General features: G+C 63.6%; 2 protein-coding genes across 3 annotated transcripts; both read left to right on the forward strand.

The window, feature by feature from the left end:
* Window positions 1–9,013: 9,013 nt before the first annotated feature.
* LOC310886177 (cAMP-dependent protein kinase inhibitor beta-like) lies at window positions 9,014–20,309 on the forward strand. Of its 2 annotated transcripts, XM_083810401.1 has the most exons (5): window positions 9,014–9,532; window positions 16,291–16,381; window positions 17,143–17,270; window positions 17,478–17,629; window positions 17,710–20,308. In XM_083810401.1, exons 4-5 carry the CDS (start codon window positions 17,485–17,487, stop codon window positions 17,790–17,792), a joined length of 228 nt encoding a protein of 75 aa, XP_083666527.1. In that variant the 5' UTR covers window positions 9,014–9,532; window positions 16,291–16,381; window positions 17,143–17,270; window positions 17,478–17,484; the 3' UTR covers window positions 17,793–20,308. The 2 variants fall into 2 exon arrangements, with proteins under 2 accessions (XP_083666527.1, XP_083666528.1); XM_083810402.1 differs by having other exon boundaries at window positions 17,143–17,629; window positions 17,710–20,309.
* Window positions 20,310–20,623: 314 nt separating this feature from the next.
* On the forward strand, window positions 20,624–24,469 carry FABP3 (fatty acid binding protein 3). Its single transcript, XM_083810411.1, has 4 exons — window positions 20,624–20,817; window positions 21,814–21,986; window positions 23,970–24,071; window positions 24,175–24,469. Exons 1-4 carry the CDS (start codon window positions 20,745–20,747, stop codon window positions 24,226–24,228), a joined length of 402 nt encoding a protein of 133 aa, XP_083666537.1. The 5' UTR covers window positions 20,624–20,744; the 3' UTR covers window positions 24,229–24,469.
* Window positions 24,470–24,873: the final 404 nt, after the last annotated feature.

Genomic DNA, 24,873 nt, shown 5'->3' on the forward strand with positions numbered 1-24,873 from the left:
GGCCCGGGCCGGGGCTCCGGGTACGGGGTTGGGGGGGGGGGGGCACGGGAGGGTCCCCCCGGCACGGCGAGGGGTGAGGAACCCGGGTCAGTAGGGTGGGGGGTGCTGGGGGGGGGGGGGGGGGGGGGGAGCCGGAGGGTAAGGGGTGGGGGAGATGGGGCTGCTGGAGGGTGTCTCAGCCCCGGGGGTGGGATGGGAATCGGGGTGGGGAGTGGGAGCGTGGAGATGGGAAGGGAGGTGTTAGAGGGGGTGGGGTGGGGTGGGGTGGGGTGGGGTGGGATGGGATGGGATGAGAATAGAATAGAATAGAATAGAATAGAATAGAATAGAATAGAATAGAATAGAATAGAATAGAATAGAATAGGGTAGAGTAGAGTAGAGTAGAGTAGAGTAGAGTAGAATAGAATAGGGTAGAGTAGAGTAGAATAGAGTAGAGTAGAGTAGAGTAGAACAGAATAGAATAGGGTAGAGTAGAGTAGAATAGAGTAGAGTAGAGTAGAGTAGAGTAGAGTAGAACAGAATAGAATAGGGTAGAGTAGAGTAGAATAGAGTAGAGTAGAGTAGAATAGAATAGAATAGGGTAGAGTAGAGTAGAATAGAATAGAATAGAATAGAATAGAATAGAATAGAATAGAATAGAATAGAATAGGGTAGAGTAGAGTAGAGTAGAATAGAGTAGAGTAGAGTAGAATAGAATAGAATAGGGTAGAGTAGAGTAGAATAGAGTAGAGTAGAGTAGAGTAGAGTAGAACAGAATAGAATAGGGTAGAGTAGAGTAGAATAGAGTAGAGTAGAGTAGAACAGAATAGAATAGGGTAGAGTAGAGTAGAATAGAGTAGAGTAGAGTAGAACAGAATAGAATAGGGTAGAGTAGAGTAGAATAGAGTAGAGTAGAGTAGAATAGAATAGAATAGGGTAGAGTAGAGTAGAGTAGAATAGAATAGAATAGAATAGAATAGAATAGAATAGAATAGAATAGAATAGAATAGAATAGAATAGAATAGAATAGAATAGAATAGAATAGAATAGTGTTGGCTGGAAAGGGTCTACAGTGATCATCAAGTCCCACTGCCAGCCTACTGCTGAAGCTGAGGCACAGCCCCCTCTCCAGGAGGCCTGTTCCCGTGTCTGACAGCCGGGAAAGTTTCCCCTAACTGTGCTGGGTCTGGCTGGGATGGAGTCACCCTTCCCTGCAGCAGCCCACGCAGCGCTGTGCTCTGCACGTAGCTGGAACAGCCCTGGTATCACACCGGTGCTGTGCCTGCTGCTGAGCAGTGCTGGCACCGCATCAGGACGCCCTCCGGCCCCCCAGGGCCAGCAGGCTGGGGGTGGGCAAGAGGGGAGGAAAGAAAGTCACCAGGGCAGCTGCCCCAAAGCCACCAAAGGGATATTCCATCCCATGTGGTGTCACACTCAGCAATAAGAGGTGGAAAAAGGAAGCGGAGGGGAGGGGTGGGCTCTCGTTGTGAAAACATCTGTCCTCCCGAACAACGGCTACGTGCCTTGAGGCCCTGCTTCAAGGATGTGGTCAAGCATCAGTCATTGGTAGGAAGTGGAGAAATTTCTTTCCTCTGTGCTTCCACATGGTCTTTGTTTTTCTTTCCTTTTTTTTTTCCCTTTTCCATTTTCCTTTCCCTTTAGTTAAATTATTTAATTAATAATATTTTTCCCTTGATAATTATCTTTCCTTTAATTAAATTGTCCTTATCTCAACCCGTGAGTTGTTTCTTTCCTTTTCTTCTTCCTCTCCTCTTCTGAGGAAGGGCAGTGAGAGAGCGGTAGCGGTGACGTTCAGCTGCCTACCGCAGTAAAACCACCACACCGACGTCTGGTCCGAGCATCCCCCGGGGAAGGTGAGCACTCCCCCTCGCTGCTTCCCCTCTGTAGGGAGCAATGAGGGCACCCCTCAACCTCCAGTTCTCCAAACCAGACCCACACAGCCTCTCCTCCCAGGACATGCCCTCCAGCCAGCTTTGTTGCCCTCCTCTGAACACGGTCAGGTAACTTAAAATCCTTTTTAAATCATGGTGCTCACCCCAGGGGCCAGGGTAATGCAGCTCACGGGGAAGGGCTCAGGTCCTCAGACATGGCTCTGAACCAGGAGCTTTTCCTCTGCAGACACCCTAACTAGGAGGTATTTTGAGTTTATTTGCCATGAATTGGGACACATTGGAAGCTCCAAGTCAGGTCCCACCCACGTCTTGTCTCTGGAGCAGCTGATGCTGCCAGGGAGGGCCTGGGGTTTCCTGGTGTATGGCTTCAGGAGGGAAATTAATGACACCCTGTGATTTTTAACTGTGGGGTGTCTCCTGTGCAGAGAGATGTGCCCCTGCCACGAGCTGCCAATGGAAGACACGGGGTCGGCAACTGCTGCTCCCAGCCACCGGGTCCCACAGGTCCGTTACGCGTCCCAGCCCCAGCACAGCCCCCAGCTCCAGCACACTTTTCCCTGCTCTCCCTGCTCCAGGCACGGAGGAGGATTCAGTCTCCAGGCTGGTTAATCCGTCCCGCAGGAGCCATCCCCATCTTCCTCTTCTCCCCCTGCCTCCCAGCTTCAGTGGGACAGAAACGGCGCCCAGGTGCAGAGAGCTGGGAGTCGTGGGCGTGCCAGCAGGGCTGGGGGGGTGAAATTCAATTTTCAAGACGAAATTCATTGCAAAAAGGGCTGTGACCTGAGCAGGAGCTCCTCAAAGGGCTGGGGGCGAGGTGTGAGGGGCTCGGCAGAGCCGGGGCACCAGCAGATGCCGATGCCCTCCGGGAGCTGCGGCTCTGCTCCCGGCATCCGTAATTCAGGGGTTGGGACCGACCTGGCTGCACCGGCCCGCTTCCAGGCCCCAAATTCAGGCAGAGCAGAAGGTAGGGAGGCCTGCAGCAGGACCAGGGCCAGGCACCCGCCGTGCCCTCGGTGTCCTTGAGGAAGAGGAGGGCGCCGGGAGGCTGCGGGCAGCGCTGCGGGGCTCGGCCCCTGCCCGCAGCCGGAGCTTGCCCGAGCCCCTCGGGGCCCCCAGGAGCTGCCAGCGGGATCCCGGCGGGCAGCAGAAAGCCCACCCGTGCCCTGTCCCTGTCCCCGCTGTCCCCTCCGCCCCCACCGTCCCCTTGGTCCCCCCCGTCCCCTCGGCCGGAGCCGCCAGGTGGCGGTGCCGGGACGCGCTGGGTGCGCTCAGCCCCCGGCCCTGCCGCCCCCGAGGCGATGTCCCCGTGTCCCCGCCACCACCGCCCCCAGCACCAAGAGGTCCCAGGCCCCGGCTGCGTGGAGGGGGGGGGGGTGGGGGGCGCTCCCCACGCGTGTCACAGCACCGAGGGGGCTCCCCGTGCCACCGCCACCAGCCCGGTGCCACCTGCCCCTTGCTGTCCCCATCCCCAAAGGGCCCACTGGCTTTATGTCCCACGGGACAGGGATGCTGCCAGGGACGCGTGGGGTGCTGCCAGCCCCTCTGTGCCAGAAGCCCCCAGATCATCCCCGGTGCTCAGCAGGGCTGGGAGCAGCCTGGCCCCGAAGAAATTCCCCTCCTCCCTCCCCGACACCCGAGGCACCAGGCTCAGGGGGGGACTTTCCACCTGCATGGGGGCATTTGGGGTCTGGGGGTGGCACCAGAGTGGCCGTGGAGGGACTGGGCTCTGCTCCAGGGACGTCCTCCCCGGGGGGGACCCGAGTGGAAAACAAATGGCCTCATGTGACAGTAACTGGGACAATACCAGCTTAGCCGTGGGCGCAGCCAGAAGGGTTCCTGCTGAGCCTGAGCGATGCTATTCACGGATAAACCTACATTACAGTCATTAATAATAATTAATAATCGAGCCCGTATTGGGAAAAAAAAAGCTCAACCCTTCAAACACCTTTCCTCCAGAGCATCACCTAGCGCAGGTGTGACACAAGCAGGGACATTTTGGGGAGATGGGGGTCTGATGCCCATGTCCCTGGGGCTCCCTGGGAGCTGACACCACTCCTTGATGAGGTTTTGGGGCACCCAGGACCCTTCCCCAGGTCCCTCAGGTCTGCCCCAGGCCACCGCCAAGCATGTCACAGCCTCGTGGTTTGGGTGCTTCAGGGAAGTGCTCGAGACCTCGGGGTGCTGCTCATCCGCACAGGGAGGTGAGGAGGGGTCCCCGGGTCCCCCCCTGCCCTTCCTGGGGCCAGGCAAGGAGGAGAAGAACGAAGCTGCCCCCTCTGCCCCCCTGCAGTCCCTCTTGGTGGCCTCCAGGAGTGGACAAGCACAAAGCCAGCCTGGGATGGGAAGGATAAATGCCGAAGTCCCAAGATTGAAGCATCTCCCCCTTATCTAAGGACGCCTTTGAGTTGGGGAATTAGTTTTGCGCTAAGCTCTTCTGTAATGAACAGCCACGGGACTGGGGACGGGTGATTGCAGGGCCTTTAATTACGGGCAGAGGCAGCGTGCTCGGCGTCACGGGAGCAGGGATTCAAACCCAGCGGATAAAAAAGGAAGGGTTGGGCAGCGGGGCTGTTTGCTGGGAGATGGCTCTCACCAGGAATGATTCTGGGGTGGCCACCGCCAACCTGCAAAGCCTTCTGCACCCGAGCCCCTGCTTTGTCACTTGTGTTGACCATGACCTCCCCCCCGGCAGCTCCCAGACCACGACCTCCCATCCTGCAGCCCACGGCCCTCAAAAGAAACCCGCAGCCAAGCACGCCTTCAGCAGCCTGGACCCTCCTTGAGGCCCTTCTGCCGATTTGGGATGCCTTAAGGGCCAGTGGGGCTGCCACGGCTGCTGCTTTCAATAAGAAAAGCCACGGACCACCACCAAACCTAGTGCTCATCACCCGACGGGCTGTGACCCTTTCCCCAAAGCCTCTCCCAGCCAGGAAAGGGAAGGACCAAGAATTTCTGGCCACCCTCTGCCCTTGAAGCTTGATTCAGCTCGTGCTCGCAGGCAGGGCTCCCAGCTGCCTTCGCATTCCCCTGCCGAGGACGGATGCCGTTTGTCCTTCTCACTGCGGTGGCCAGATGCGGGGCCGGTGATGGATTGCAGCATCATGTAGGAGCTTCTGCACCGTCACAGTGGCTGCTGGCTCTCCCACGGGGTGGAAAATTCGGGGAGGGTAGGCTCCACGATCAGCTAAATTGCTTCTCCAAGGCCCCAGGATCCAAATCGAGAGAGGTGGAGGGGCAGGGAGGTGGGGGAGCAGGCAGTGGGGTGAGGGCACAACCTGGAGGTGCCCGTGCTCCGCCTGGCAGGAGGACGTGGTTCTTTTTTTGCAGCCGTAACTCCATCTTTGAGACATTTTCAGCTCCTGCCAGCCCCAGCTCACCCCAGCTCCGGGTCTGAGCATTGCTTTCCCGGGATGTCTTCCCAAAAATCTGGGACAGATCCCCCCAGCTCCCCACGTGCGTTTCCCACCCCAGCACATGGTGCTCTGTGCACCATGACAGACCAGTCCCACAGGTGATGGGGTGTCCCCGGTGCCACCGGGTGTCCCAGCGAACGTGGCCCACGCAGGGCATGCAGGGGGTGTGCAGAAGCCTGGTGAAAAGCTGTGCACGCCGTGAGCCATTTCCTAGCCTGCTCATTTTCAGATTTAACGATTATTCCTTTTGGAGAAATGTCTAATGAGCCATGGGGATCCAATTAGATTTCTCTAGTCAGCATTTTGCCTCGTTCCTTTCTGTTTAAAGGAAGAAAAAGAAAAAGAAAAAAAAAAAAAAACAGCAGCACCAACGTGGAGACAATTAGATCAGTGTCTTCTTAACGACTCCGTGGCTCCGGTGGAAGCAGCTGGCTGGCAGCAGAGGCAGCAACCAGGCTGCACCCACGCACAAGGGTGCCGAGGGGCTGCTCCACCCCACACCCACCCCTCGGCAGACCCCACAACATCCCCTCATCTTCTTTCCACGGCACAGGACAGCAGCGAGCCCGTGGGTGCCACAGGGCTTGGCGTCGCTCCCCGCACCGTGCATTTCGCACAGCACCCACGTGCATCCCCGGAGCCGCACGGGGCTTTTTTGCTAGGCACAGCAGCGAGCTGGGGCTTTGTGCTGTGATCCTGCTGGCAGGAGCAGGGCTGATGACAAACTCCAGCCACTCCCCAGCCTAAAATGCCCCAGTGCTGATGGAGGTACCCCAGGAAAACCCAGGTGGGACAGAAATGGCGATGCTGGGGCAGGGAGAGGGGTGAGATCCCACGGCACGCATCAAAGTAAGCAGTGCCACAGCGCTCACCGCGGATGGGGACAGGGACAAGAAGACAGGGTGAGCACTGCCACCACCCAGACCCCGCACCCTCCCGGCACCAGCCGAGGCTGCAGAAGCGCTGCCGAGCCCCACGTGCCCAGCCGAGCAGATTTTCCTTGGCTGCCTGGGCTATATTTAGCTCCCTGTAAAAGGGGTTAGCGAGCAGCGCTGAAGCCGGTGGCACAGCTAGGAATGTCAATGGAAGAGCAGCCAGGGATAAAAAAAGCCCAAGCCGGGCGCTGGGAGCTTTGCACAAATCCCTGCCACAGCAGGAAGAGGAGGAGGAGGAGGAGAGGAAGAGGAGGAAGAGGAGGAAGAGGAGGAAGAAGCACCGTGCCCCACACAGGTGGCACTCTGCGATGGCCGCTCGCTGTCCCCATGCTCGGCAATTTCAGGGATTTCGGCCAGTTTGCCAACACAGCAGTTCCCAGTTTCTGGAAGTTACTGGAGCATGAACAACAGACTTTAGCTCTTTTTGCCCATTAAGACAGCTTTTCAGATGCTTCGTTTATGCTCCGTTAACTCATACACACCTTTTTTTTTATTATTATTTCTTTCCCCCCCCCCCCAGGACTCGCCTTGCTGCCCTGGTCTGCCCTCCTAGAGCGAAACCTGGGCAGCCTCAGCGGAGGGACTGACTCAGCCCAGCGGTGAGCTCAGCGCAGGAATAACCTTTCCTCTACATCGCCCGTGTACCCTGCAAGAAATCAGGGCCTAAACAGGGCTGGAAAATACGAGGAGAGGTCTGACAGAGGAATAGCAAAGCGCTGCTCTCCCTCCGAGGTGACTTTTGGCCCAGATCAGACCTGCGGGAAAACAAACCCGCTCCTTCCCTGCCTGCCTCTGCTTTGTCACCTCCATCCCTCCCCAGGGGGGCCAGCAGAGGGGTGGTGGCTCAGGTCAAACACTCCCGAGCCTGTTTCCGCCGTCTTCTGGGCCTTTCTCCTTAGTAGCAAATGTAATTTAAAGTGGGTGGCGGATGGGGGGCTGTCTGACCCCGTCCTTGCTGGCTTTGCTGCCCTGATGGATAAAGAAGGGTCTCGGGGGCGTCAGTGTTTTGTTTCGGGTACCCCCATCAGTGATGCTCACCCTGCCCAGAGGGCTCGGAGCTGGAGACCCTGCTGCTCGCTGCACCAGGAGGCTGCACTGCAAAGCTGGGACCCGACTGGTCAGAGGGCCCCCGTCCCTGCTCCTGTTTCACCTCTGCGCTGCCTCAGTTTACCCAGCTCCCTCGGCCTGGCCGTCCCCAGGGGTCCGCAGCGGCATGGGGGTGCTCAGGGGGTGGAAATGGGGGCAGTGCTGTAGCTCTCCCCCAGCTCCCCCAGGGCAGAGCATCCCTTGGGGGCACCCAGAAGGGAAAGCCACCCTTGGGTGCTCCAGCGGGGCCTGCAAACCTCTCCGAAACGGGAGTTCCTGAGCACGCGGAGGGATGAAGCGGGGGGCAGGACCTCGTCCCCCTGCTCACACCCCAGCGTGGCTCCCTTCCAGCCCTCCCCAAAGAGGAGGCTTCCCCCCAGTGTCCCCTCCCAGTCCCCCCAGTGCCCCCTCCCCGCTCCCACACGTTTCCCAGGACAGGGGGATGGCAGCCGCCCCCCTCTCCCTGCGACAGCCGGTGTCACAGCCGTCAGGTGCCAGGATAAACATCGCCTCCCGCCGATGCCTGGCCCGAGACTGCTCCGGAGAGGAGAGACAGTCAAGGAGAAAGCAGAGCGTGAGCAGCTAAAAATAGCTAAAAACAGCGGCTGGCGAAGGCTCCCTCCCTGCTGGCAGCGCGGGAGCCGCGCGTCGCCCGTCACCGTGCCCGAGCGGCAGGGCAGGGTGTCCCTGGGCGACCCCAGCACCGTGGGGCACGAAAAATTTGCCTTGCTGGAGGCTGCAGAGCCCGGGGAAAGCATCGCTGGTGAGCGCCCCGTGCTCCTGCAGCCGGGCCCTGCTGAGCCCCAGAGCTTGCGAGCCCCGCTCGGGACTGAGCTCCCCACCCCTGGGGACTCCCCGAGAGCCAGGAGGGGACATCTGGGGGCCTGGGGAGGCGTTTTGCTGCTCCTGCCTGCAAATGTGCGTTTCTTTGAGCCCTCTCTCCTCCTTCACCCCTCAGGCCCAGATGAGGGGACGGGTGGGGAGCCCACAACGCCCACCCCGCAGCCCTGCTGCACCCCAGCCCCACGCGGGTGCCCCAGGAGGGTTCGGTGGCCAGACCCACGGTCCCCAAGCCTGGCTCCCAGCCCCTCACCCCAGGGAGGTGCAGCCGCCCTATTGCCCGTCCTTACAAAGGTTCCCATCCTGGAAACGGGTCCGGGCTGAAAGCAAAGCACCGAGAGGGGCGGGCTGGGGACATCAGCGCCTTCCTTGCCCCCCCCCCCCCCCCCGCCCCAGGGTCGTGGGACCCCCTTTTGTCCCCAGGGCTGCAGCCAAGGACCCGCTTCAGGCGTAACGGGGCTTTCACCCCTTTTTTTTTCCCAGCGGGGTGCCCGGAGGGGGGGGGGGGGGGAGGATGGGACCCGACCCCTTCCCTTCCCGGGGAGGGGGGGGCGCAGAGAAGGATGCGCCCAGCCCCGGCGCTGGCACCCCGGGGCGGGCAGCGACCAAGTGCGGGGCCAGCCGGGGGTGGGCTGCGGGGCGGCCCCGGCTCGGGGGGGGGCCCTTCCCACCCCCCCCCACCTCCGAGCCTGCCCGGGGCCGGGGGGGTCCCGGCGGGGTCGCGGCAGCCGCGGGGAGGCGGTGGGGAGGGGGCGGCGGGGGGAGGGCGGGGCGGCGGGGGGGGGGGGCCCGGTGCGTGGCGGCCCCCCCGTGCCGCGCGTGGGCCGTGCGGGAGGCGGCGGCGGCGGCGGGGACCCGCGGCATTGTGCGGGCGGCTCCGCGCCCTGCGCCCCGGGGGGGCTGGGGCGGCCCCTCGGCACCGGCACCGGCACCGGCACCGGCACCGGCATCGGCATCGGCACCGGTATCCGCACCGGCATCAGCACCGGGACCGGTATCCAGCACCAGGATCCACGCCGGCATCAGCACCGGGATCGGCACCAGCACCAGGACCCGCGCCGGTATCGGCACTAACATCAGAACCAGTCCCGACACCAGCATCAGCACCGGCACCAGTATCCACACCGGTACCGACACTGGTATCGACATTGTCATCACCACTGACACCGGCGTCAGCACCTAGATCAGCACCGGTGTCACCGTCAGCACCGGCATCACCGTCAGCATCGGTATTAACACCGGCATCGCCATCAGCACCAGCACCAGTATCACCATCAGCACCGGCATCACCATCAGCACCAGTATCACCATCAGTATCAGCACCGGCACCAGTATCAACACCGACGCCGGATCCTGCGCGGCCCAGGTGAGCAGCTGCTGGGTGCTGGGTGCGGGTGCTGTGGGTGCCAGGAGGCCCCGAGCCCAGCCCGGGTGCTGGCCCCCTCCGTGGCAGCACAGCAGGGCCAAGAGAGGAAGGAGAGGGGGGTGCTCAGGGCATGGTGGTGCTCTGGGGGCCGGGGGGATGAAAGTTTGCAGCAGGCTGCGGTGCTGAGCAGGGCTCGGTGGTGTCACGCAGGGGTCCGGTGGTGTCCCCCATCCCGCCCGGAGGCTGGTGGCTCCAGGGTGGCTCCGGGTGAGCAGCGGTCAGGCGCTGAGCAAGGTTCGTCCCTCCCGGGGCAGCACCTTGGGCCCATCCTGGCCCCGTCACCCCCGGCTCCTTCCTCCTTGGCAGGTCCCGGGCTCACCGCCGTCCCCTCCGCCCCACTCCATCCTCACCTCAGGTACCTCCAAGGCCCCTCCAAGCACCCCCAAACCCAGGCTGAGAGCAGGTTCCCCCCTCGGGGCCAGGGGGACGCAGGCAGAGGGAGCGCTGGGGCTGAGCGCCGCTCCCCTGCTCATCCCACGCCTTCCCCTGGGCATCCAGGCATCCCCTTGGGACCAAGGGGTTTCCCCAGGGACAACCCCTCCTTGCTGCCTTCAGGGCAGCGCTTTGGCAGGTTGCCCCCGTGACTGCTTGGATCGGGTCCCTTTGGCCCCCGGAGCTGGCTCCTGTCCCTTGGCTGGGTGGCAGTGCCACCGAGGGGGTGGCGGGGGCAGGATGGCTGCTTCGGCTGTCCCCTGCCCCCTCAAGGACTCACAGGCGTGACCTTGGGGCTGTCCGCTGAAGCACACCTCAGCCCTTGCTGTTATGGGGGTGCCCTCCCTGCTCCAATTTGGGGTCCTCAGGAGGTGACGGGGACACGGAGATGCTCAGGGGAGCGGTGGGAGGTGGCAGCACATCCCCTGCTGCAGGAGCCCAACGTCCTGGTGGCCGTGGTCGCAGCCACCGTTGCAGGACAGGGAGCTCTGGGCTGTGGGGTGCTGCCCTCGGTGCTGCCCTGCCTCCAGACACACCGTGAAGGACGTCCCATGGTGTCACCGGGATGGGGACGGGGTCCACCACCCGCTCTGACCTTGGCTCCCGGTGCCCGTGTCCCTCAGGCAGGTGGCTCGGGCTCAACCAAGGCACAGCTGCTCCGGCTCCGCTCCATCACCGCTGACAGCACGGGGCTGGGGATTTCAAACCATGCCTTTGATCCCAGATCTCTCCCCTCCCTGGCTTTCGATCCCTTCCCTGCCAGCTCCCGGGGCCGGGCGGGCAGCGCTGGGGATGTCTCATGCAGCTGGGAATCCCGGAGATGCTCCCAGCGCCCACGTAGGGGGGAAGCATCCGCAGGCTCAGCCCACCTCCGTGTGATGTCTCCCGCTCCCTTCCCACCCATGGGAAGCCAAATCCGTCCCCCCGAGGGGACGTGCCGGGGAGCGGGATGTGGAGGACCCCCGGGATGGTTTCCACCTCCCTTTCTGGGTGAGTTGTGTTGGGAAGGAGAAATCCTGCCAGCTGCCGGGGAGAGGGCGGGCACACTGGTACCCACCAGGGGGTCCCCAGGAAGCCACGGGTCCCAGCTGCAGCCCGCGGCCCCACAAGCCGTCAGCTGGCTGGGCTCCCCAAAGTGCCCAAAATCCAGCCTTCTGCACGTGCTTTGCTGCTTTGGCACAGCCGAGGAGCCCGCTCCCAGTTCCCAAAGCACCCAGCTGAGCAGCAGCACCCGCGGGCTGAGCGGGGCTCCCCGTGGGGTGAGCAGCCCGGCTGGGCCAGGAGCCGGATGGAGTGTTTTGGGGAGCAGCGTCCCCAGAAGTGTCTCTGGATTCAGCAGATCTAGGGATCTGGAGGAAGGGGATCCTGCGGGGTGGGGAGACCTGTGCGGGGCTGGGATGGAGGCAGCAAGCCGGGGAGCCCCGCGTGCTTCCTGGATGCGGTGCAAGCGTCAGCGCGGTGCTCAGGGACGGGAGGCACGGTGCATCGCTGCTGGGCGTGCTCACCCCAACCCGGCTGCAGGGAGCAGGGCACGGTCCCCAGCTCCGGGGCTGGGAGCACTGTGCCCTCCTGGTGACAGCAGCCCGCGGCCAGGGATGCCCAGCACAGCTCCCTGGGGAGGACGCAGCAGCTGCCAACCCAGTGGGTGCTGACAGGGAACAAAACCAGGCTGCAAAGCACCCGGCATCTGGGTTACAGTGAGCGTGGGAACCAGGACGAGAGGCTGTGAGTGAAAGCAGCATCGGGCTGCGGGACTGGGGATGGAGAAATGGGGTTTGCTCTGGGAGAGGCTGGGAAGAGGCTCCGTGTGTCGCCGTCCCCTTGGATCGGGTCCATTGGCTCCGGCAGGAGCAGCTGCTGAAGAGCCATTTGCCAAGGAGGGAGCCTGAAACTGCTAAAGAATGAAACCAATTTAGATGCGGGTGACACGTTTATTATGTAAAATTATAGTTTGTAATGTCATCAGAGCAGCTAACTAAAGGTTACAGTGGGAGCTGTGTTACCGAGGGCTCAATCAATGTAATTACCTCCCATTAGATCACCTTCTTTGCAACTGAGACGTGGTGGAAGGGAAGCTACAGGAAGAAATTCCTGTCCTCACACTCTGTCCTCCTCCGGGCACACGGCTCTGCCAGCAATTAGAGGTCATTAGCCGACGGGGGTGTAGGCCGTGCTGGTCTCAAGCCCTGAAAGAGTTCAGGGGCTGGCAAAGGCCAGGGTGTCCCGGGAGCAGCATCCGTCCTCCCCTGGGATGAGGACATCCCCGGCTGCTTTCAGAGCCTGGGAGCTTTGGGAACGGCCGCTCCTGGCCCCGCTGCTTTCGTGCAGGCAGGGGGGAACCCGCAGAGGACAGGGGGGAACCCGCAGAGGACAGGGGACAACCAGGGGTGCTGCAGGCTGATGGATAAACGCGATGCCCAGGGGCAAGGAGGCCACTTGGCACCGTCAGAATGCATCGATCCAGGGGTGCGATGCCGGTCCTGATAAGGGACAGGGTCAGCATCGTGCCTGGAGGCTGGGGGGACGATTTCAGCCAGGCGTGAGCCCACCGAGCCAAAAAACTTTCGAGGGCCCCATCCCCAGCTCCCGAGGGATGGGGCTTGGTGGGAGACGGCACTCGCAGTCCCGGGCTCTGCTTTGTGCCACGGGGCCTGGGGCTCATGTGCTGGGATGTGTGCGCGCGTCCTCTGTGCTACTGCATCCCTTTGGTGCCCACCTGGGTCACGCCCAGACGGAGCTGTGCCCTGTCCTACCAATATTTGGAAATTATTAAGAAGAGCATTTCTGAGGAGGAACCAGGGAGCGTCTCTCATTCGGGATCCCCGGTGCTTCCAGGCCAGCGCAGACACCCTTCATCTCGCAGGGGCTGCTGCACCCGGGGGAGATGACTCAATTTTATCTATTTATGAACTTCTAGGAAATCCTGGCTCACAGGTGCTCATCAGGGCTCTGTTGGGATTAAGCTGCTGAGTTCCCCCCAGGCACTTTTCCCACCCCAGCCTGGCCCAGCCCAGGTCTGCAGGGAATTTCTGCAGCCTTTGGAGGCCGTACTGCCCCATGGCATAGGGCACGGACATGAGCGCATCGGGGTCTGCAGGGCTGGGGGATGCCTCAGTCTCATGACGCATCCAGACACGTGTTGGCAGCATCTGGGTTTGCCCTTCAGATGCTCGGGGAAGCTTTGAGTTGGGATGCCGGCGAGTGCACGAGCTGGTCTCACTGTTCCCCTCGAGCAGGACTTGCTCTGATTTGTGTTTTCAGCATTATAAGCAAAAGTGACAGTTTATGCAAACAGCCTGGAATCCTGTCTGGAGAGACTCAGGTTGGATTTTTCCTGGCTTTTAATGAGGGCATTAAATACAGCCGAGCCTCGCTGTCAGCCCCGAGCTCAGATCCCGGGACAGATCCACGGAGCAGCACCACAGCGCTCGCTGCTCCGCGGGACCCGGTGGATTTCGGCAGCACATCACCTCCTGTGCCCCCCTCCGGGGTGGCACCCGGGAGTCACAGAGGATCAGGATGGATCCCATTTCAGGGCCCTTCGTTCTCCCCGATGGCCCCGTACCGGTTCCAGGTGCCAATACCCAAGCAGCCTCCAGCCGGCAGGTGCACGTGGAGGAAGGTGGAAGATGTCTGTGTAACCCAGGGGGCGGTTGGGCTGGAATGATTCAGGACCGCTGTATTAGCAGGGATGGGTCGAAACAAACAAAGGTCTGGAGAGGAAGATCCCCTAGATGCGGTCCTGCCTACCTGCGGGGAAGGGATGGGGACTGGGGATGGAGCAGGGGGAAGGAAGGAGGGGGTTCCTCCAGGTGAAGCAGAGACACTTCGGCGTGCCCAGAACTGGTGGGGGAGGCAAATCCCCCAAATTCAAGCACAAGCAGGAGCCCTGGAGATAAAGGAGAGCGGGTCACGCTGCAAGGATGGGTGTAAAATAGCCGGGCAGCTATTTCTCTAGCTTTTCTAATTCTCAGGCTGGGCAGCATTTGGGGTGAGCTCACGGGGCCGCGGCTTGACGCTTTGGGGCCGCACCAGGGCAAAGGCACCAGATCACCTCCCCAAAACCCCAGGACCAATCTGCTGTGGGACATCTCCAGCTCTCCGCATTGCCTCCGGTGTTTAATTATGGCCTGCTGCTGTTCCAGGCTCCAGGGGCTGCTGGGTGGGCTCAGATCAGCCCCGTTGGGTTTTGCCCACCGCTGGTTTTCCTGGCCGATGCTCCCGTTCTCTTCTGATACGGGGCAGCTCTGCGCTTCCCAGCTCGCAGCCCTCACCGGTGTTCAATGCTATGGTTAATGAACCCTTCCCATTTTTAATTGTGCTCATCATCTCCTAAAAATCTCAACATCGTGGGGTTGTGGGTGGATTTTTGGAGGCTCCCTGTGGGCTGCAGCGTTTCCAGCCTTCCATCCACCGGAGGACACAACGCTGACCTTTTCCATCGGAGGTAAAGAGTGTGAAGAAACATCCTCAAAAGGCAACCCAAGAACCTTAAATGGCCCAAACCCACACTTGCAGCTTAGTAAATGATCCGTTATCCACTTAGAAGTTAAAAAGGAAAATCCTTATGCCTGTGATTAAATGAATCCCTCTTAAGGGCAAAAATCCACAGCCGAGGCTGCGATGTCCCCTCCATCCTGAACACCCCGGATCATTTACTTTATGTGCCCTGGGGGGGAGTTGTGTTTGGCAGCGACACAGCCAGGGTAGGATTTGCCCATCCTCTCTGTTTTCCTGTGAGTTTTACGATCCTTGGTGCTTCTCATAAAACTCCAGCGCTGCCAGGGATGCTCAAGGTGCTGTGTCCCCATGCCGTGTCCTCTCTCCACCCCACCCAAGCACCCTAAATTGCAGCCCATCTCTCAGGGGGATTAAAACCTATTTCTGCGCCACCTTCCTCTATCCCATTAGGGGCATTACAGCGTGAGCCAGCAGCCCCAGCACCTTCCATGTGACTCCGGGAGCCTTTTAAAATAGAGGCCACACTAAGCCTCACGGAAACGTCCCTGCTCGGAGGGGAAATCCCACTGCAGGGCGGAGGCTGGGGTTTATGCAACCTTATCCGCCCTGCAGTGGGGTTAATTCCCTGCCTGCGGGGCCGGGGGAAGCACTGGGCACGGGGCAGCCGTTGGCACCTTGGACCTTGCTCCTGCAGGAGACGCGGCTGCGGGATCCAGCCGGGTCCTGAGGGATGGCACCGCACGTTTCTGCAGCGCTGGAGCCGGCGAGGGGGCTGCCGGGAAGCAGCTTTGATCCAGCCCTGCAGGGCTCCTGTCTGATGGGATGTGCCTGGCTGGGCACACAGCGGGCGGCTGCGTGTGCATGTGCATGTGCGTGTGCAGCGTGAGGGCACGTGCACTCGTGTATGCGCATGCATTTCTGCATGGGTGTGCACGTGTGCATGCACTGCGCGTTCGCGTGCATGCGTGTGCGTGCATGAGTTTACGCGTGCGTGTGCACGCTTGTGCACACCCTCACGCTCACACCGCCCCGCTGGCCGCTAGGCGAGCAGCCAGGCCCTGTTCCCAAATGGTTGCCAGGGCGACACAGCGGGTGCTCCCGCACCGCCGGGGATGCTCCTGCACCAGCTCGGGTGCTGCAGCCGCGTGCTGGGGCTGGAGCAGGGCGCTGCTGGGCCGGCGGCTCCTGCCAGGCGGGGCGCAGAGCTGTGGGGTGCTTGGTGTGGGGTGAAGGAGGGGACCTTGGCTGTGTGTGGAGGGATGAGAAGTGCTGCGAGCCAGGGGTGACGCTCCTCTGGTGCTAACAGCTTCTGGCAGCAGCCCTGGTGCTGGTGTAGGGGTGCACACGCGTGTCAGAGGGCACCGTGCATGTACATATGTGGTCCATGGGGCACCACAGGTGCACACACGTGTGCCATGCGTGCACATACATATGGCAGTGCTCTGTGAGTGCACATACATGCGCCAGAGGGTTCCATGCCTGCACAGATCCAGCTCAGATCCATATGGACATGTACATCCCTGTATGCACACACATATATGTGCTCACATCCAGCAGCACAGCCGGAACACACGCACACACACGCGTGTGCTGACGCACACACACGCAGCCGCAGGGTGCCATCGGTTGTGCCCGTTTGCAGCCCCAGCCCCTGCCTTTATCGCACCTGCACCTTGCTCCCGTGCCTCGGTTTCCCCATATGAAAGGGCCCGGGGTTTCTCGTCCGGCCCTGAGGCAGCGCGGGGCTGGATCCTGCCCCGTGACTCACAGCCCCGGTTAATCATTCACCTTCTCCTCGCCCGCAGCCCGAGCTGGGGTCACTCGTCCCGCCTGCTCCCACGGACGCGGGGACCGCGACTCGCCGTCCGCCCCAGAGCCGCTCCGAGGGGGACAGCGGTGAGTTTTATCCCGGGGCAGCAGGGCTGGGGGACAGCGGCAGGGCTCCTGGGCACCTCCTGCTTCCCCCCGGCACAACACCGACTCCGGAGGGAGGGCGATCCTGAGCTCACCCCATGAAGCAACACCCAAGGGGAACACGGGCTGGCGGAGGGGCTGCAGGGAGGGGGGGGACCAAGCCCGGTGCTGTCCGTGCCGCCCCTGTCCCCACCGCAATGCTCATCTGCAGCTCCAGCCTGCAGGAACCCTCGTGCAGAAGTCCCAAACATTCCTCGGTGCCGAGCAAATCTCCCCCGAGGGCCTGGCAACGATGCGTGCCGGGCCGGCCAGAGCTGATGTCCCCCCGCTTGCCATCCCGGGAGGGGTTCAGAGGGGCTGTCTGCAGCAAGAGCCGCCCCCCCGGGGGACACTGGGGGGTTCGTTTTGTGCGTGACCAGGCTGGGGACAGCACGCCCTTCACTCCTGGTTGAGCAGCCGGTCCCTCGGTGCCCTCTCAGCCCCCATTGCGCTCGCAGCTCCCAGCCAGGTGCCACCTCCGTGTCCCCAGCTCTGTTCTCCATCCCTCCATCCCTCCGTCCCTCCGTCCCTCTGTCCCTCCGTCCCTCCCTGCCATCCCCATCTCCTGCCCGCCACCGAGGTCTCCCTGCTTTACTCCCTGGCTTGCTTTAGTGGGACATGCAGGAGGAGGGTGCTGGGTGCCACGCAGCCTCTCCCCTCCCGAGCCAGGAGCTCTCGCTCACCCTTTGCTCTGCCTCCCGCAGGCTGGAGCCGGGGGGGACCCAGCCCGCAGCCCCCATCCCTGCACAGCCCCTGGGAGCCGCAGGCTGGGGAGCAGAGCAGCACCCAGGGCACCGCGGAGACGCAGCCGGGCCAGGCTGGAGGGCGCCCGGTAAGGATGCTGGATGGGGACGTGGTGGGGTGGAAGGTCCCAGACCCCTGAGCGTCCCCTTCTTCCATGATGCTGCAATCAGGGGGTCTTCCCGTGCCCAAATCTGCCAGCTGGGCGCTGGGGATGGGGCAGCCCCATGGGGAAGGGCTCGCTGGGTGCCCACCACCCCGCGGGGACGCTGACGGGGAGGGGACGGTGTCTCTCCAGGGCTAGCATGACCGAGGTGGAGCCGGTGCTGGACTTCGCATCCTCTGGGAGGACCGGGCGGCGCAATGCCCTGCCCGACATCCTGGGCTCGCCGGCGGGCGTCAGCCCCTCCGACCTGCCCCTCAAGCTGGCCGAGATGTCCCTGAGCGCAGGTGGGTGCTGGCAGGGCCGGGGGCGACGTGGGAGGGGGACGCAGCGGAGCCGCTCACCGCCCTCCTTCCACCCACCGCAGGCAGCTCCCAGGAGATGCAGTCACCTTCCGCCGAGGTGCCCCCGCCACAGCCCCAAAGCCCCGAGCTGAAGGACACGTCCTAACCCCGCTCGGGGCCACGTTTCTGACCGCCGGGGAGAAGGGAGGCCGTGGAGCACCAGCCCGGCTTTTCCTGGCACGGCCGGAGCCTGGTGGCCCTCCCGGGGCACCATGCAGCCGCAGCATCGCCCGCGCCCCGCGGGAGAGGAGCCGCGCGGGGACCCGCGGGGACCAAGGGACGCTTCACACCCGCGCCGGGGGGCGAGGACGGGGACGTTGGCCCCGCGGGAGGACAATCTTCTGCCACGGCGTGGGCAGGAGCAAGCGGAGGGGTTGCACCGGGGGGGTGTTTCTCCTCCTCTCGGCAGCGGCCGTGCCGGGGGGGCTACGCCAGGAGCGTGAGGAGCAGCCCCGGGGTGGGGTTTGTCTGAGTGTGGTGTTCACTGTGATGTTTTGGGTACCACGTCCGTGTCCTGTCCTTTTTCCAGTGGGTGATCCAGGATCCGTTTTTGGGTTTTGTTTTTGTTTTTTTTTAACTTTTTTTTTTTTGAGGATAAAGAGGGGGACATCGATGGGCCGGAGAGCGCAGCCCCCCCCCCCCACCCAGCAGCCAGCGCCTCGCCAAGGGGTTCCCCCATGGAGCCGAGCACCCCAGGGTGCTCCTTGCCCCGGGGGAGATGGGCCCTCAGCCGCTTCTCCGAGTCCCAGGCACTGGGAGCCCCTCGCAAAGCCACCCTCTGGGAAGGTGACGTTTTGGATGGTGTGAGCACGGCAATGCTGTTTTGGGCCTCCCCAGCCCCACTCATCGCCCCGTCCCTCCTGCCAGGGCCACCCGCAGCACGGGACGGGCCATGCAGCCTGTCCCCAGGGCTGGTGGCACGGCCAGGGTGGGCACTCAAAACTGTCACTGTGGGACCAGCAAATAAAACCCAAAGCCCGGCTCTGCCCGGCGTCGGGGTGGGCGAGAGCTGTGCGGGGCGGGTGGCACCCGGAGCCACCGTGGGTCTCCGTGGGTGTGGGCACGAGTGGGTGCTCCTGCAGGTGAGTGTCTGGGGGCACGGGCACCCACGTGTGCGGGCACCTTTGTGCACCCGTGTGGGTGGGTGGGTGTCAGTGTGCAATAAGGCATGGGTGCCTCTGCGGGTGGGTGGCCGTGTGTATGGGTGCTCCCGTGCGTGGCTGTGTGTGTGGGTGGCCGTGCCCGTGGGTGTTTGTGCCCATGGGCATCCGTGCACACGGGTGTCAGTGTGCCACCGTGTCCCCATGTGTGGACGTGCGCCTGCGTGGGTGCTCGTGTGTGTGGGTGCTGCTGTGGATGGGTGTCGGTGCCCGTGGGTGTCCGTGTGCATGGTGTCAGTGTGCGGTGGTGTCCCCGTGGGTGTGTGCCCACGTGCACGGGTGCTCCTGCGGGTGTGTGTCCGTGCGCGTGGGTGCTGTGCACGCCCACATCCACGTCTCACGACCCCGCTGCCTCGAGGGAAGGCTGGGTGCGCACGTGCGGAGCCCAGGGCTGTGCGGATTTGGCACGCTGGTGCCCAGGGACAGCACTGGGGGGGGGGGGGGAGCAGGGACAGGTGACAGCCCCCTGCCCTGTTTGTCCCCTCCAGGCTGTCCCCACCCTGCGGCACCAGGACCGGGGTGTTCAGAGGGCGCTGAGCCCTGCGGGGGGCGGCTGGTCGACTCCCCGAGGACTGGTTTGGGTAATAAACTGTGCGCGTTTTCCCGTGTAGCCGCGCGCCGTGTGTTCTCCCTCCCCGCGGGGGCTGCCGTCCGTCCTCCCCAGGGGACAGGGGCTCCCGCTCACAGCCCTCCCCGGGGCCCTTGGGAAGAGGCCGAACTTGAGCCCCCGGCTATTTTTGGGTGCCTGCGGTGACACCTTGGGGCCGGGGAAAGGGACCAAGCGTCCCTGGGTCTCACCCAGACTCGATCGCTTTGCCCCCGACACCCATCGCAGTGCAGGGGCCTGGGGACACCCAACGCCTCCCACCCGGACCCCAAACCCCATGGACCGAAATTGGGCAGGAGGTGCCTGATCCCCCCCCCCCCCATGCTCTGCCCTCACCCCTTTCCTGGGACAAACGTGTCCCCGAGGTGTCAGCCACCCAACCCCACGTCGGGGGGGGGGACCAGCAGGGGTCTGGCTCTGGGCTGGGGACACTTTGACCCCCCGGGACCCCCGGAGCTGTCACCGCAGGGCACCGCGGGCAGGGACAGGGTGGCAGCAGGAGGCTCGTCCCCCGTGAGCTGTGACAGCTGAGCCCGGCCGGGTGCCCAGTGGGGCAGGGGACACAAAATCCCACTGCCACGGCGATCCCCGGGCACGCTGCAACCGGAGCCTGAGGCGGGGGGGGGGGCACTGTGGGGCGTGCCACGGATGTCACCGGCCCCGTGGGAGCAGCGAGGCACGAGTGGGGACCCCGTCCTGGGGGGGGCAGCACCCCCGGGGCTGCAGAAATGTAAGCCTGACCCCAGTGGGGCTGGGACCCCAGGGCTGGGGCCCATTTTGGGGTGCAAAAGGTGTTAAACAGGAGTTGGGGGTGGGAGCAGGGACACGGCTTTTCTGATCCCCAGTGTCCCCCCCAACAACGCAGAGCCCCCCCCATCACCCGCATCCCCCCCCCACCCCCCAACGCGGGCACAGAGCAGGGACGGGGTCACGGTGTCCCCACGGACACCCGACCCCACGCCCCGTGCCTCAGTTTCCCCACTCGGGGCCACGCCCGGCGCCCCCCCCCCCCCCCCACCCCGGAGCCCCACGCGCGTTCGCGACCGCGGCGTGCAGGGGGGCGCCGTGCCCGGGGGGGGCCGGGGGGTGCCGGGGGTGGCGGCTGGCAGCGGTGCCCGTCCCCGCCGGGGTATTTCTGGAGCCCGTGGCCTCTTCCCCATCATGTGATGGGGCCGGTATTTAAGGAGCCTGCGGCGCCGGGCGGCAGCTGCGGGCGCGGCGGCGCGGACGGGGCCGGGGACGCGCGGCCGCGGGGACACCACGGGGACACGGGGACACGCGCGACCTCGCCATGGTGGAGGCTTTCGTGGGCACCTGGAAGCTGGTGGACACGGCCAACTTCGATGAGTACATGAAGGCGCTGGGTGAGTGGGGGGCTGCGCGGCTCGGCGGCCCGCAAATCGCTTTTTTTTTTTTTTTTTTCCCTTTTTTCCTTTTTCCCCTCCCTTTTTCCCCCCCTTTTCCCCCCTTTTTCCCCTCTTTTTCCCCCCCTTTTTCCCCCCTTTTTCCCCTTTTCCCCCCCTTTTTCCCCTTTTCCCCACCTTTTTCCCCTTTTTCCCCACCTTTTTCCCCTTTTTCCCCACCTTTTCCCCCTTTTTTCCCCCTTTTTTCCCCCTTTTTCCCCCTTTTTCCCCCCTTTTTTCCCCTTTTTTCCCCTTTTTCCCCCCTTTTTTCCCCCTTTCCCCCCCTTTTTTTCCCTTTTTTCCCCCTTTTTTCCTTTTTTTTTTCCCCCACCTTATTTATTTATTTATTTATTTATTTATTATCGATTTTTTTTTTTTTGCTCGCTTGCACGAGCCTCCCCAGCGGGGTGCGGCCGAGGGGCTCGCTGCCTTCTGCGGGGCTGTAATGGGGGGAAATAAAAATAAAATAAAATAAAAAAGAAATCAAAATACAAATGGGCGAGCCCAGCCCGGTGCCGTGCAGGGGAGGAGGGTGGCAGCGGGTGAAGCCCCCCCCCCAAGGCAGCCCCCAGCAGGGGGGCGGAGGAGGGGGTGTCCCCGGGGGGGGCGCAGGGGGTGCCCCCAGCCCCGGGCAGGATGAGCCCGCAGCCCCGGAGCGGTCCGGGGTTGGGGGGGGGACACAGCGGCTGCACCCCCTCCCTGCTCAGCACCAGCGTTACCAGCTCCTGGTGCAGGATGAGGCCCCGAGCGATGGCAGCACCCCCAGGAACCCCCCTGCTGCCCCCCCCCCCCCAGCAGGTCCCCCTGGGGACGCGGTGGGCAGCAGCCCCGTGCCCCCCTCCCAGGAGCAAGCAGCCCAGGGGGGCTCTGGGGCGATGCGGGCAGGCACGGCCGCATCCTGCCCCGCCGCCTCACCCCCCCCCTTTTGCATCGTTGTGTCCCCCCCCCCCCAAAAAGGCGTGGGCTTCGCCACCAGGCAGATGGCCGGGCTGACCAAACCCACCACCATCATCGAGGTGGCGGGCGACAAGGTGACGGTGAAGACCCAGAGCACCTTCAAGAACACGGAGATCAGCTTCAAGCTGGGCGAGGAGTTCGACGAGACCACGGCCGACGACAGGCACGTCAAGGTGAGGGCTGCGCGCTGCCTCCAGCCCGGCACGCCGGGGGTCTCCTTCCCTCCCTCCTTTTTTTCCCCTCGGAACCGTGGCCCCCAGGGCCCGGCGCTCAGCCACCCCCCCCCCAACCCCCCGCCCTCGCCCCCGCTTGCAGCCAGGATTTTGCGGAAGGCGATGCCGCAACCGGCGCCCGGAGCCGCTGAGATGGGTGGCGGTGTTGCAAAAGAGATTCGGGGGCCCCCCCGCAGGGCTCGTTGGACGCAAAACGCCTTCCTGAGCCGGGGGCCGCGGGGAGGAAGGCGCGAGGGCTGGGTGCAGGGGGGAGGATGGGATGAAACGGGGTGAGCGCGAGCAAGGCGGTAGTGCCGGGCAGACACCTGGCTGCACGCCCCTGTCCTCCGCCTTGCTGCTCCGCTCACCCCCCCCCCAGGGCCACCCCTCCTGCGGGGGGGACCAGGGCAGCAGCAGAGCCCAGGTCTGGCCCCTGGGAGCTGTTTCCACGCTCGGCTTCGACGGTTTGTAACCGACCCGCCCGCTCCGGCTCGTGACGGCTCCGCAGCGAGCGCACGGCCGCTCCGCTCGGGCTGGTGGAAACTATGCTAAAAGCACTTTGGCTGCTGGTGTGTGGCAGGGCCGGGTGTAGCAGCCAGGGACGTGCCCTTCAGACGCCCCTCGGCTGGCAGCCAGAGGGCAAACAATAGTGGGGGGGCCCGGGCGGGCAGCCCCCGGGCAGCTGAGCGGGAAGCCGATGTGCCGTGGGGTGCCCCGAGGCCAGGAGCAACCAAAGCGGGGGGGACCCAAGAGGTGTGGGGTGCGGGGCTGTGGGGTACCCGGGCTGTGGGGCACCCAAGCTGCTGGAACATCTGTGCAGTGGGGGCACGCAAAATGTGGAGAGAACCAAACCGCGGGGTCACCCAAAGCATGGGGAGACCCAAACCACGGGGACACTCAAACTGTGGGGTCACCCAAACCATGGGTGACTCTAACCACGGGGAGACCCAAGCCATTTGGGGCCCCAACCCATGGAAGAACCCACGCCACGGGCTGCAGGGACCCGAGCCACGGGGACGGCGAGGTGCAGGGGGCCCCGTGCAGCATGGGGACACGAGCCATGGGATAAGCCAAGCTCAGTCCCTGGGTGCCCGTGCTCCAGGAGGGCGGCAGCGCTGGGTGCCCGGGAGGGTTCGCAAGGGGACGAGAGGCTGCAGGGGCTGGGGCAGCTGGGGACACGCAGTCCCCTGGGCTGGAGCTGAGAAATGCCACCGGGAGGCGGAGGAAGCCCCGCGGTGCCACCGAGCACCGGGGCAGCACCGCGGCGAAGGGGGACAGGGCGGGATGGGACCAGGCAGCCGCTGCCACTGCCCGTGCCGAGCTGCCCCGCGGCGCAGCCGAGCCCGCTGTCACGCTAACCTTGGCACCGGCCGGGCTCTTGGGGCTGAGTCAACAGCAGCGGCTGTGCAAACAGCAGCCCGGATGAGCAGGGGCTTGTTTGCCAGCTCAGCCCCCCCACAAAAGCCCTTGCCAGTCCAGGGGGAGGCAGGGCTCCAGTCCAAAGCACCCACAGCCACGCGGGTCCCTGCACCGCCCCTTTGATCGCCTCCGGCACCGGAACCGGCGCGGGAGTGCCTGGGAACAGGTCCTGGCGCCCCAGCTGCAGAGCAGGATGCGGCCCTGGGCAGGGCTCCCTGCGCCAGCCGCGGGGCAGGGAGGGCAGGGTCACCGCTCGGTGCCCGCGCTGGGGCTGTTGGTGCCCTCTGCTTCGCCGGGGGCAGCCGGGGCCATGACCCAGCTGGAGGCCAGGGCAGGATGCGGCCCGTGCTGTCAAAGCCACTAGGGCAGGACCCAGGGCTATCAGGAGGCACCCGCAGCCGGTCCCTGGGCCCCGCAGGAGGAAGAGCAGCGCCCGGAGGCGCCCCAGCACTGCCCTGGGTGCAGGGACAAGGCAGCTGGGAGCACGGGCACGAGGGTCACGGCGGTTTCGCTCTCTCTCCGCAGTCCGTGGTCACGCTGGATGGAGGCAAACTGGTCCACGTGCAGAAGTGGGAGGGGAAGGAGACATCGCTAGTGCGGGAGCTGAAGGACGGGAAGTTGATTCTGGTAAGGAAATAAAAAGGATTTTTGATCCGGGGCTGCACAAGCCCCCCCGCTGCACGTGGTGCAGCCCGCAGTGCTCACCTCCCCGCTCCGTCTTCGCCCCCAGACTCTCACCATGGGCAGCGTCGTCTCCACCCGCACCTACGAGAAGGCGACATAGGCGCCGAGCCCAGCTCCCTGCCCGTCACCCGGTGCCGGATCCATCACCGAATTGCCTCTGTCCCCCCGCGCGGCGCACGGCTCGCCGCGGTGCCGGAGCCCTCCGAACCCCTTGGGGCCGCATCGCCCCGCTGCTGCGGTCTCGCGGGGCTGGTCGGGGTTGGGGTGTTGCGTTTCCTGGATTATTTTTTTTTTTTTTAATGGAAGAACCCACGCGGAAAAATAAAAGCGATGTTGTTACAGCACTGTGACCGGTGTATGTGGGAAAAAAAAAGGCTTTTTGGCATGCAAACCCATATCACCATCCCCTTCACCCCCCGTGCAGTGTGTGCTGCCTTCTCCCAGGGCACCCATGGGTCTTGCCTCACCCACAGTTCAACCACCCTCGGGGGGGGAAAAGCCATGCCCCAGCCACTGCCCAACAGACAGGACCAAAACGAGCCCGCTGTGGGATAAGAACCGCAGCCCCCGCCGCGCGACACACCCGGGGTCTCTGCCACCCACTGCCACCGCGGCAGCAGTGACAGATGGCCACGCAGCCAGCCCGGCTTTTTCGGGGGGAACATGAGTTATCCGCGGGGGCAGCTCTGCTATAAATCATTCAGGATACGAGCACGCGCCATGCCAGCAGAAGTGATCTTTCCAG

Source organism: Anser anser (genome assembly GCF_964211835.1).
Source record: "Anser anser genome assembly, chromosome: 24".
Taxonomy (NCBI): domain Eukaryota; kingdom Metazoa; phylum Chordata; class Aves; order Anseriformes; family Anatidae; genus Anser; species Anser anser.